We start from the raw sequence: 13588 nt of genomic DNA on the forward strand, positions 1-13588 counted from the left end.
AACCCTTCTTCCCTCCTTTTCTTTTCATAGTATGGATGCACTCGTAGGCCAACAAGATATTATCAGTAATGAGTCTCCCTGTCACAAATGCGCTCTGGTGATCACTAATGACATCTGATAGAATGACTCGTAACCGGTTTGATAACATTTTTGATATTACCTTGTAAACCATGTTGCATAAGCTTATAGGTCGAAACTGGGAAACTAGCGTAGGATTATTTACCTTTGGGATCAACACAATAGTGGTGTCATTCCACCCCTCTGGTATATTTGTCGTGTTTACAGCCTCCATTACCTCCAACACCAAATCTTCTCCCAATAACTCCTAATATTTTTTTTATAGAATACCGCATGCATCCCATCTGGTCCGGGTGCCTTAAAATCACCAATTTGGAACAACGCTCTCTTTATCTCCTCTGCTGTGAATGGCCTCATCAACTCCGTATTCATGTCCCAAGTGACTGAACGTTTGACATCTAACAATACACTCGGATCGGGATTGCCTACTTCTGATGTAAATAGAGTCTCAAAATAGCTTTGGACAATATTGCACATCGCACCTCCATCTTCGTGTCTTGTACCATTGTCATCCATCAGGTCCTTGATTGTGTTTTTCTTCCTCCTCTTGGTTGCGAAGTTGTGGAAAAAACTTATGTTTCTATCCCCCTGCTTGAGCCAATTTGCTCTAGCACGTTGCAACCAATGGATTTCCTCTTGTTCTAACATCAATTCCAGTCGTACATGACTTCTTTCTGTGCCACAACCCAATTAGCAGGGCTACCTTGATCCCAACAACAGCGCTTCAGTTTTTATTAATCTGGGCCACGCCCCGCTGAGACAAATTCGTTTGGGCTAAAAATCACACAAACATCCGCCTCCTCCTAGCCCACCACAACAGGTGGAAGAGGTCCAGCAGCCCACTTCAAACATGGGCATCAGCTGGAGCATCCCTTCCGCGGGGATCAGCATCTGTGGCGGGCGGCGCTTCGGTTTTTCTTCTTCCTCTTCCTCCCCGCTTCTTCAGTCCCAACTAAAGTCCCAACCCAACTCCCAACCCGATCAGAGCAATCAAAACATCTCGCCTCCAGCGGCCGGCGGAGAACCCGAGGAAACCCTAACGAGGAGGGCGATCAGCCGGTCGGTCGGCGGCGGCTGAGGGCATCATGGAGAGCTCGTCGCCGTCGGTGTCGTTCCCTCTGCTGCAGGCGCCGGTGGAGAGCACCTACCGCGCCTGCACCATCCCCTACCGTTTCCCCTCCGACAACCCGCGCAAGGCCACCCCCGTGGAGATCCAGTGGATCGACCTCTTCCTCAATTCCGTCCCGTCCTTCAAGTAAGGCCCCGGCTCTCGATTCGATCCGATCTCCGTTCCTTTTCGGTTCCTGGCGGCGGTTCTGGCTCACCACCGTGCTCCGATGGCACTTGCAGGCAGCGCGCGGAGAACGACCCCACCGTGCCTGATGCACCGGCCAAGGCGGAGAAGTTCGCCCAGAGGTGTGGGTGCCGCTTTTAAATTTCCTTGTCTGTGCTGGGGTTCAGTTCAGTGATCAGTATCGGATTGTTGCTCGTGCTGCTTTATTAGAACTTTTTCAGGGCACTTGTTTGTTAGTTTCCAAAACATGTTAGTGCAGGAAGGTACTGCTAGTTTGATAGCCTGAGAAGTGAGATGGTAGTGGATGGTGTTTGCCTGTGTGTTTCGTGTGCAAGTTCTGCCATCTCAAGTAGAATTGGCTAGTGTGCAGTTAGTTGCTGCATTGCTAAATCATTGCTAATTTGGGAAACAACCTGCTTCTGCCTTATGCCAAATGTCTCTCTATCACTTGCCAAATATTTGACGCCACATGGAGTTGGCATGTGCCTGTTTGTGACCAGACAATTTTTCCATGCCAATGCCTTGATTTACCAGTGATTTCCATGCAGTGTTTACTTGGATGCAAGTACAGGTGTCTTCATTCAGGTGTAAGGTTCCACAATTTGTGAGCAGAGGGAAAACGTTACATGGGCATGCACACGGGTGTTGGAATCTGACTCGGATTTGGGTGTTCAATTCTGTATCTCTTTTGACACATGATGTTCATGGTAGCGTACTATGCTCTGTACAAAGGGATATGAACAAGCATCGTCAAGTGTCTGCATAGCCAGCCTTCTTGCTGCTACCAGATTCTCTTCTTTGAGAAATAAAAAACTTACCGAAACTATATAGTTGTTTGCAAGAAACAGACCAGGCTTTGCGTGCAGAGAGGAGGGTTCACTGCCAGTATTAATTAGCTCGTGGAAAAATAAGTGTCATGGTTTAGCAAGTAGAAACTTACCAACTGAAGCTAATTTCTGCTGGGAATTGGTTGTAACTGAAATTAGAATTGCAAGCTGATTTGGTATTCCAATCGGTTCAGACTAAATGCTCATATACCAACATGATGGTGCTTCTGAAATATTATTTTGTGGTGCAGGTACACGGCGATGCTTGAAGAGATGAAGAAGAATCCGGAGAGCCATGGGGGACCACCGGACTGCATAGTATGACATCGATAGAGTCATTTGAGAAATAATAGAAACTGGGATTACTTGCACTTAACTTTTGAAATGTATCTCAAGCTTCTTTGTAGGCTTCGTGAGCTAGTACTTAGAGAGCTGGGGTTTAGGGATATCTTCAAGAAGGTTAAGGTAACCTCTGTCAAATTCCTGTCTGTAGCTTTGACTTTTTTTTGTGAATTTGTTCTGATAACTTTTAGGTGATTGCAATTTCCTGTTCTCCTTTAATGATTTATCATAAATAGGATGAGGAGAATGCCAAGGCTATGTCACTGTTTGAGGGAGTTGTTCAGCGGAATGATGAAATTGAAGATGATGGGAAAAGAGTTGAGAACTTGGTCCGGGGGATCTTAGCTGGAAACATTTTTGATCTAGGATCTGCACAGGTGTGTATCATCAACTGCATGAGTTTCTTGTTCACCTTCACTTGTTATGGAACTTTCGTTGTTGGTTTTCTGTCATTGTTGTTATGTGGAAGCTCAAACAACATTATGTCATGTAGAATCTACAAATCATCTTGATTTTTTTCCCTTTGAGTTCTCTTAAAATAATAGCATTTCTATTGTTGAACAAATGCTCTTCTGTATTCTGTGAAGCCATTACATGTGGGGACATCTAATAACTCTTTTTCGGTTTCTTGTATTTTAAAGCTTGCAGAGGTTTTTGCTAAAGACGGCATGTCGTTCTTGGCAAGTTGCCAGAATCTTGTATCTCGACCTTGGGTTATTGACGACCTCGATGCTTTTAAGAGTAAATGGACCAAGAAATCATGGGAAAAGGTATTATTTTATTGCACTGTAATTTTATTGCTACATGTCAACATGGATGCAACATACAGCTAGATGTCCGTATGCAAGAGTCTGTTTTATTCATGTCATCATGTGTAATTGGTATCCTCGCTGTTGATTATGTCATCATATGTAATTGCACTGTAATATGTTATAGGCTCAGCATCACTATTCACCGTTGGTACACAGATGTACATTATGTAACCATGTAAATGTGATTCTGTACTGTTTGGCTCCTTCATAACATCCTAGCAGCTTATGCTTCCTCTTTACAAAAATAGTTATTTTGCACCCTCCTTTCGCAATGTTTGTCTAGAGTACACCACTAATTAAGGAAATATGATTTACAAGGAAAACAAATTAACGGGAAATGACTATCCATACCCCTATTAAGTAAGATGGTACAACTAATTCTCTTCTTTGAAAGCATTTATTACGGTAGAAAGTGAAAACACTGCAATATCTGCATTATTGTTATTCTCAATGGTCAAACATTGTGAAACATAATCTCCTGAGGCCATGGACAAACATAGTGCAACATAGGGAGTACTGTTTAACAGTTGACACTAAGTAATTAAGGTCCATTTCAAGTGAGGGAAAACTCCCTTCATTTGCGAATTGAATTGTTTCCTGTGAAATTTAACATTAAAAAAAGCCTCTAGTAACTAATTTTTCCAATGGGTTTGATTTTTCTGTCACATCGCTTAGATGTGTGATTTTTTATTTATATATTCATCATTGATAGTACTTAGTAGAAACTCTGGATCATCTGCATCAACTCTAGGTGAAGCCCATTTGGTGCACATCATTTTGTTAAATTATTTTTTATATATATATACAATAAAAGTCAATATTTAACCTCTGTACATCATAATAACGATACAATATTTTACAACATAAGTGTATAGGTATCTGAGTCCTTTTCTATTAAATGTTGTAGGCAGTTATTTTTGTTGATAACTCTGGTGCTGATGTTATCTTGGGTATATTACCATTTGCGAGGGAGTTGCTCCGACGTGGCACAAAGGTTTGTATTAACACCTTTTGTTCTGCTTTTGTTACCCTGATGTGGAAGACTGATCCCTGGAAGGCCTGGACACGATTTGGCCTCTTACTGTATTGTTTCAATGAGGTTTTTTCCACTCCAGAACACATTACCAACTTTAGAACCTTTAATGATGTTGAAATCAGTAAAACAAGTCACACTGAACTCTAGCTATGAGCATATAGTGAAAGCACATCACGTTTTTTTTGGTGAAATCACTTTGTGAATCATCTGGTACTGTAGGGGCTACTTTTAAGCTGTCCAATAACTTGCATGGAATATGCACTTGGCAAGTTTTTCATATTGTCATATTTTGAGAAGTATTAGGACCTGCTTGGATACTTTAGCTTTAGGAGCTCTGTTCTCAAAGCGTAGGAGTGTTGTGATTGCACGGCTTAAAACACTGGGGTTGTTTGGATATTGACTTTTAGAAAAAAATGATTTTCAAAAACCATTTTCACTCTAACAACCACTTAAACATTTGCACCCTCCAACGAATTCATGTATTAATAAAACTTGTTTTTCAAAAGCAAAAAAACTGCCTCTTAGTAAAAATGAGCACATGCAAATTTTTAACTAAATAGTTTCTGGTATCCAGGTTCTTACAAACAACAGTTTTAGCTTTTTTCTGCTTCTTGTGCGTTAGGAAAACTAATTGTATATCAAAGATGATGCAAGTAGAATCAGTAATCATGCATATCCTCATTAGCTTTTTCTAACACGTGGGGTCAATGGGGCTTATGGTGATACTTATTAAGTGATAAATAGCTAGGGCAGCCCTTCATTTCCAGAAAACCTCACTTTGAATATAAACAGGCCCATTGTAGGTTTCTGACAACCATAGTATTTGGCAACCTTGGTTCCTACAAACTGGATCTCACAAACAACTACTCCCTCCGTCCCGCAAAGAGTGTCCTTTTAGACTCTAAATTTATCCCACAAAGAGTGTTCTTTTATCTCCTAGTAAATCTCATCTAATTAAATCAACACTCACACCAATAAAAAAAGCGTATGGAGAAGCGCGTAGAGCCAATCAAATGATCAACTGATGCTATTTCTCATGTTCCAATGCACGTGCATTTATTTAGAATCCAAAAAACTAAACAGCACAATTTTCAATCATAATTAGTATTAGTTATTAGGGGTAACACAGACATTTCTCACCACTAATATTATGTCTGAAATTTTCTAAAAGGACACTCTTTGCGGGATGGAGGGACTATGTAACAAATATGAATGCATGAACAACGTGTTGACTCTACCTTAGAAGTGGAAAACTCAATTTCATCTATTTCCATAAACCATCTTATTACTGTCCTAAACTAAAGAAAGTGAAACAGCAAATAGAGCGAAATGTAACTTTACCTCACTCCTGCACAGAAGGTTCGGGAAAACGAAACACCAGATTACATCATGGTGGCATGATGCTAACTTCTGCTTGCTAACATGGTCAATGCTATCTTGTCCCTGTGTGGCACACCTCTTGGTTGGCAGTTCCCTTGAACTGGTCAGGAAGGGGTGTGTTATGGCCTCACTATCAAATGTCATGAGTCATAATGACTCTGATTCTCTTCTTGTGTCCTTTGCATCCTCTAGATGCTGAGCCTCTCCCCATTTTTATTTGTGAGGAGTGGATATTGGCTGAGCTTCCAATTGTGCACCTCATCTTTGACATTTGCACTACACCAAGACTTCTCAACAAGCCACCTCTAGTTATTACAGCAGGGACCACACCTCCTTCAGCATCCCCTCTTTGAATGCTATCAAGTATTAGCTACTTCCAAGTGACTTTACATTGACAAGGTTGAAACTAAATTTTCCTAGTTCTTAGCAACATGATTCTTTATGATCTACAGTCCATTATTCTGTTGTCGACTGTTCTTGCTTCTAGTTGTGTGCCTCACCATTGAGGTTTTAAAGAAGTTCTAAACAAGCCTCAAAGCTATTAATGCAAGGAGGACACTCTGTTAGTAGTCTCTTTGAATGTGACACTGAACTATATCCTAGTTCATCTCTACAGTCAGTCAAAACACTTGCTATTAAGGATGTGATTCTTTATAATGTTTAGTCTATTGTGCCGTAACCTCTTCAACGATCTTAACGATAGTGGGTTTGTCAAGCGTCTTCACCAGATAGACTTGGTCCCCTTCATCTCCATATGTATGCTTACACAGAGGAGTTTGACCGGAACCTGGGTGCTTCTGGAGAAGACATGCAACAAGTCAGCCTTCATGAAGATCACTAGGTGGCAATGACCCAGATGCACTGGTGCCTAAAAGAAGAGTGAACAATCTCACTGTTCTTGAGGCCCATATTGATCACAATTTTGTCTGTGACATACAATACAAGGAGCACTCACTGGTTGTGTCATTGCTGACATCATGGTGCCTAAAAGAAGAGTGAATAAGCATACTGTTCTTGAGGTCCTTACTGATCACAATTAGGTCTCTTGACATACAAGGAGGATTCACTGTAACAACCAGGGGTAGAAGATGCACGTTTCTGGGTTACTCGACAATATTCTGCAAAGTCGGTTTATGAGGGACTATTCCATGGAGCAGTTCTATTTAGGTCTTTGGAGTGAATATGGAAATCATGCGCACCAGGCAAATGTTGTTTCTTCATGTGGCTGGTTGCACATAATAGGGCTGGACTGCTGATCAACTTTCTTGATGGGGTCTAGTGACTACCCACACCCGTCTCAGTGGCCCCACTGCGAGGAGGAAGATATTATCCATCATGTACTTGCTACCTGTGTCTTTGCACGCCAGTGTTTGCTGCAGTGGGCCGGCCTGCAGACCCTCTCCCCACAGCCTGGAGAGACATCCTTCAATAAGGTGTTGGGGGTATCTAATATACAGTACCAGTCATCGCGACCTCAGTCCTTGGGGAAGGCTGAAACATTGTGGTTGAACTTATCAATCTGGTTTGGATTTCACAGATTTTCTGCCTCAGCCCTCACAAATTTCCTTGTCTTGCGCTTTTGTATATATTAATTGAGCTTTATGAAATTTTTTCCTGTTAGTATCATCAATAAAATTGAGAACCTTGGTTGCTACAGGTGATACTTGCTGCTAATGACATGCCTTCGATCAATGATGTCACCTATCCAGAGTTGATGGAGATTATAAACAAGGTAAGAAGGAGAAGGTTTGTAAATAATCTCGGATGGAAGCATCTGACTCCTGTTTTTGCAATTGTTTTAAGCTCAAGGATGCAGATGGAAAGCTTGCAGGTGTGGATGCATCTGACCTCCTTGTTGCTAACTCTGGTAATGATCTGCCGGTAAGAATCTGTTGAACCTTGCTACGCCTTTCACTGTGGCAGCCTCACTATGGCATTATCTTTGATACTAAATTGATTAGTGTTGATTTTCAGGTTATAGATTTGTCTAGTGTGTCACCAGAACTTGCCTTTATGGCAAATGATGCTGACCTGGTTGTCCTAGAAGGCATGGTAAGTATTCACGCCCCTATGCATTTTAATTTCTTTTTGTTTGGAGGACATTCTCGCTGAATTTCTGGTGGTTTGTGTTGTAGGGAAGAGCACTTGAAACTAACCTATATGCACAAATGAAATGTGACTCGATCAAGATTGGAATGGTGTGTTCTCCTTGTGCTATCATGTTATTTATATGATAATGTCAACTAGTTGCAGATTATTATGATACGAGTTTGCAAACAACATTGCTTTGCATACGTTTCAGGTTAAGCACCCTGAAGTCGCCCAATTTTTAGGAGGAAGACTTTATGATTGCGTCTTCAAGTTTAACGAGGCCTGAACACAGAGGTACCTCAGATAACTCCTGTCGGAGTCGTGGTGCAGTAATTTTTTTCAACATCTGAAACACTTGTTCGCATTAGGAGTGATAGCGAGTCAAATAAGTTGTCTATGTGGCTTCGTGCAAGTGTCAGCAAGGGTGGTTAGGAAATTGTTGCTTGAATGAATTTGATGTGCCTCCTTCGATTTGAGATACATCTGAACTTCAGTTCGTATTTGTTCCCGTTGATAGTCTACAATGATTGGTTACGATGCATCAGTGGTAATTGGTAAACATTAAATTGTTCCATGCTCCATATTACTTACGAGGGAAGGGACGGAGAAACGCGCTTAGACTACGGAGTATGGAACAACGCCGTTAAGGCAAGATAAAAAAAAGTCTCCGTATTGGCCATTGAAGTTTGGGTTGGCACACATTAGGGCCTTGTTCCTTCAGCCAGGAGATGGCAGGGATTGCGGCCTAATCCACAGGGGTCATCCTGCGCCCACCCGTGGTTTCTACCTGGCCCAATCCCAGCAGGATTCACTGACCCCTCTCGGGAAGCGAGCAGGCGGCTGCAGTCTCCTCAGGTGTCCACCTGCTTTTCTCCGGTGAGTTTCTCGTCACCTCTTCCTTCCCCTCTTCTTTCCTTCCCCTCTCCTCTCCGGCACTAGGGTTAGCTTGTCACTGGACCTTCTTGGATCAATCTATACATAGGAATTCTGATTCCCTGCCAGGATCCGGTCCGTGGAGTCCGGATGGAGTTCTTGATTCGTTTTGGAGTAAGGATTTCATCCCTCGAGTCCTGCAAGGGGCACAGCTGATTCTTCTGATTGATACAATTTGGAGTCAGGATTTAATCCCTCGGGTCCTGGTAGGGACACAGTTGATTCCTCCGTTTATATAGGCTGTTGATGTAGTTGTTGATATGGAGAGGATTTGCGTGTGTGAGAGAGATGTTCTGACATGGGACAAGATCATCTCCTGGATTCTGATCAGGTGTTTCATATTCATTCAGATGTTAATTAACTGAAGAAATGCTAAATCCGCTCCATTTTTTTTTACTTGCTTGCTCATGCACCGTTCAGGCATTGTAACAGGTGTGGCGGAGCTGCAGGGTTGAATTCACCTCTTCATAAAACTGAAGGCTACTCCAATTTCTGTCAGTCCTTATTCTTCAATTGGGCAATCTTTCCTAAGAGCTCGGGTACTTGAAGACTGTTCCTGTGCGTCGGCTCGTCTATCCACCTGTAGTTCCACTCTGGGCGGTAACGAGTCACCTTCGGCAGCTTTGGATCATGGTCACCAATGTAGAACTACTTTTCCTTCCACCCAAAGTGTGATTCCAACAACTCGTACTCCAAGTACAAGCTACTACTATTCTTCCGCATCTAAATTCCAACGCCCCCTACTACTACAGTACACTCTAGTTTTGGCTGAGGCTTCACCCGGAATATCTTACGGAACAATTGAAAGTGGGGCTGAATTCCTAAGAAAGCCTTGCATAGGTGCACAAAGATAGCAATGTGGAGAATACAATTTGGATTGAGGTGGACCAGCTGTGAAGCGTCCCCACATAAGTAGAGACTAAATGTGATCCAATTTATCAGTCCCAGGAGGTTGATAACACATTTATTCAACAGATAGTTCAGAAACCGTACAACTCCCGAAGGAGCGGGCGGGCAAGCCACACCCAAAGCAAGACTAAAGCGATAACAATACAAATCCAAGTTGCAGTCCAGTCGGACTCTGGGCTGCAATCGGAACTAAGCATCAGCGGAAGCATCCTGCAAAAGGGCCAACACCGCAGGCAGCATTGGGTGCAGACGCAACCTCCTACTCGAAGTCCTCGGCGACGAAGTCCGGATCCTCCTCTGAAGCAACAACACAAGGGTGAGTACAAAAGTACTCAGCAAGTCCAACCCCATCCACGGAGGGGGATACAACAAGAATATGCATATGAATCATCAAGGATATAGCTATGGTTTATTTGCAATAAAGCTGAATTTTAGACATATGCAGGGTTTCATTTGAAAGAAGTTTCATGAAAACATTTTAATAAACGATATATCAAGTGGGGTTGATCCTACACAAAGGATCCAAGTTTTATCGCTACCGGACTCCCCGTCCGCCGTAACGCACGGCACAACTGCCGGACACTTCCAAAATTCCACACACCCACACACACCGTAAATATCATTCATCCCCAAAAGCTAGTTGTGTGACCGAGCCGTAACTCGTCCAATGCCGTGGACACGGCTACCCGGATAGGTTTTAACTCTGCAGAGGTTGTACACTTTTCCCACAAGTAGGGTACCGTATCGCGATCACCTTAGTGACGGTACGGATCCTAACAAAGCCATTACCCACCTTAGCCAACACTGACTAGTCACACGGAAGCACCCAAGGGGTTAGCAACCCATCCACGGGGCCGAAACCGGGACCTAAGTCACCAAGAGCTTAGTCCTTTTCCAAGAGCTCCCGTTGCTCACCAGCACACCTGAAGCCTAACAGTTTAGCTAGTAGGGTTTATGCTAAGCCGTTGCCCATACAACGATCGAGTGGTTGTATGATGATGGAATCAGGCAGGATGACACATCAACTCGGTCCTTAGCCATGACAAGATGGATATCTTCCACTCTGCTCAACCACTAAGGTACGAGCCCAACAACCCGGCATTCCACACAAGAAACGCCCATCCATCTCATCCACCACCTCTCTTTACACCGAAAACCCACTCCTCAGTTGAACATACTCACACACTTATTTTCCGAATAAACAGATGTAGTCATGATTGAATTTGGATAATGAGTTCCTAAGCATTCTAGCAGTATTTATCATCTAAATAGAGCAACTCATATTTAGAGATAAATATGGGACAACAAGGAATAATCATAACAATCAAGGGGTGGCTATCCAACCATGTCTTGCGATAAAACAATATGCATTTTATAAAACAGGCCAATAGGTTGTGTCTGAAAAGCTGGGTATTAAATATGCATCAAAGGGTGAGATTGGACTTGCCGTTCTCAAAGCCTTCCGGGAGCTCCTGCTCGCGGTACTGGTCCTCGGGCTCGGGCTCGCGGTCGAACTCCTCCTCGCGCTCCTCCTCGGGCACTCCGCGATCTACGGCACACACAAACAAGCACACAATAAATAAAAAGGAAAAAGATCTTACCCGTTGAGCTCCGAACAGGAAGTAGGAACGGAAAATAGGTAGGAAGAGTATTTTCATGAAATTTTGATATGCCTCGGCAGAAATATATGAGAGGGGGTCGTGGTCGAATTTGGGATTGATTGGAGGAAATTTGGCGCATGAAATGACGGGTTAAAGGAGTATTAGGGGCTTTAAAATGAGGTTTAGGACTGAACCGCGAGAGCAGGGGTCTATCTGTAATTATTTTTGGAATGGTGGGAGGACTTGTTCGCGAATAAGGGAAACTGGTGGGTTGGATCGCGAGGAGAGGGATTTACCCCTTTCTTCTTCCTGGAGACAACAGGAAGTGGAGGAAGGGATGGCCGGCGGCGTTCTGGTGGTGGTGGTGGAGGAAGGCAAGGTGCTTGTGGTGAAGGTGTGGAGGTGCAGGGCTCAGCTCCCCCCTTTATAGGCGGCGCACGGGCGGGCGAAGGCCGAGGCAATGATGGCGGCCGGACCTTTGGCCGGTGGCGTGCCGGGGTGGTGAAGCTCGTGGACGGTGTGGCGGCGTGGTCGACGAGGGCACAGGAACGGCGACCGGCGACACGACGTGACGCATCCGGCCAAGCACTAGACGCCAAGGCGCGAGCGGGCGCGGCATGGGTGGCGCGGCGCGGCGCGGCGGGCGCGGCGCGGCGGCGGCGCGGGCGGCGGGCGTGGTGGCGGGCGCGGCACGGGCGGCGCGGCGCGGCGCGGCCCAGCGCGCGTGCGCGCCCCGGTGCGCGTGCCGGCAGGGGGTGGTGCGCCAGGCGCCAGGTGCAAGTGAGAAAGTGGGCAGGGAAAAGAAAGGAGAGAGAGAAGGAAGAGAAGGAAGAAAGAGAAGGAAAAAGGAGAAGGGAAAGAAAGAGGAGGGAAAAGAAAGAAGGAAAGAGAAGGGAGAGAAGGGAGGGGAAAAGATGGCGGAAATTGCGAGATTCAACTGCACGCGTGATGGATTTGACGGGCACGCGGCGAAAATCACGGGGACGGAAAAAGAGGGTTGGCGAGTCGGGCCAGAACGACGGGTCCGACGGAAGGGAAAAGATTTGACAGAGCTCAGCGGTCGGAAAAGTTTTGGAATGCATTTTTTAACGAGTGATTTAATTGGGTGTATTTTTACGGGCGTTGTAACAATTCAAAAGACCTAGTAGAAAATCAGAGGATGGGATGGCGAAACCCCGCTCGACGAAGTGGGCTAACGTTACCGTCTCCTTGGGGTACTCTTCAAGCGGCCACGGATTACCACAAGCACATCTCCAGCCTATGGTCGCTCAGTTTTGCAGCAGCTTCGCCTTCTCTAACGCTTGGATTTCCTCTTCCTTCACGATTGATTTCTTCCCGGCACAGGCAGGAGTCAACGGCACAGTTTGGTTTGTCTTCCCATACTTGGGCGAAGTAGCTGCAGCTCCTTCCCCTTTCCAGATCTCCTCTTGGAACCTTCAACACCCCTGGAAGCAGAAGCTTTTCTCCCCATCTTGGATGTCATGAGCTGCTTCACGCGCATACGCTCGGGGGCTCACAGGAGGGAGATGGCGGTGGCGGCAACGGCGCTGGGTAGTAGGGTTTTCTCAAATAGCAGATGGCAATGGCGGAGTAAACGAGGAGTAACTTCCGTCGTCTATTTATAACAGAAGCAGAGTAAAAGGAGATAATGGCCCCGATGTTTTTGCCCTAGATGTTAATTTCGCATATGGCCGTCAGTTTCCGAAGTTACCGCAAAAGATAAGGTAACAGCCACGATGACTTGTGGTCGACCCTTATACCTCCTGAAACTAGTCGGGTAACGGCTCGAGGGCTGTGTGCCACATGCCCGTTGGCTAAAAAGTTTTTTCTCCGGAGTTTAAGATGAAGATAATGTGAATGTAGATTGACCCTCAGCCTGATTCTTTGATTCAACCTAAGGCTCGGGGGCTACTCCATATGGTTTCCACGTGTTTGTTTGCTGCGAGGTTTGGTTTGAGGTCCCCGGTTCAACTCTCCCTTTCTACGACCTTGTTCTTAGGTTGTCTTCGATTCTTTTGAGTTTTTCTACTCTCTCAATGTTGGTTGGTTCGACTAAGACAAGCTGCCTTTCTTGTCCAGCCTCGTCTTCAGTGGTTCTCTTCTTCTTCTGGAGTGGCATCGTGGGTTACTTAGTGGCTCAGAACACGGTGGGTGCCAATGTTGGGTCGCTAGCCTCAGTAAGGTTAAACACAATGGGGTATGAAAAGCACTTATACTCTCATTCCATAAAAAGGTGAACGTAAAATTTACAACGGGATAGGGTTCCCCTTTTATAGTGTCTCGGA

General features: G+C 44.7%; 1 protein-coding gene across 3 annotated transcripts; it reads left to right on the top strand.

Moving 5' to 3' along the window:
• The first annotated feature begins 999 nt into the window (after positions 1-999).
• On the top strand, positions 1000-9536 carry LOC101786580 (uncharacterized protein At2g17340). Of its 3 annotated transcripts, none has more exons than XM_004965292.3 (13): positions 1000-1333; positions 1429-1494; positions 2451-2517; positions 2596-2664; positions 2778-2918; positions 3183-3311; positions 4261-4347; positions 7427-7501; positions 7573-7650; positions 7744-7821; positions 7905-7967; positions 8072-8154; positions 9214-9536. In XM_004965292.3, the coding sequence occupies exons 1-12, from the start codon at positions 1164-1166 to the stop codon at positions 8144-8146; spliced, it is 1098 nt and encodes a 365-aa protein (XP_004965349.1). In that variant the 5' UTR covers positions 1000-1163; the 3' UTR covers positions 8147-8154; positions 9214-9536. The 3 variants fall into 3 exon arrangements, with proteins under 3 accessions (XP_004965349.1, XP_022681572.1, XP_004965348.1); XM_022825837.1 differs by having other exon boundaries at positions 9226-9536; XM_004965291.2 differs by lacking the exon at positions 9214-9536 and having other exon boundaries at positions 8072-8404.
• Positions 9537-13588: the final 4052 nt, after the last annotated feature.

The sequence above is a fragment of the Setaria italica genome, chromosome IV, assembly GCF_000263155.2.
Source record: "Setaria italica strain Yugu1 chromosome IV, Setaria_italica_v2.0, whole genome shotgun sequence".
Taxonomy (NCBI): domain Eukaryota; kingdom Viridiplantae; phylum Streptophyta; class Magnoliopsida; order Poales; family Poaceae; genus Setaria; species Setaria italica.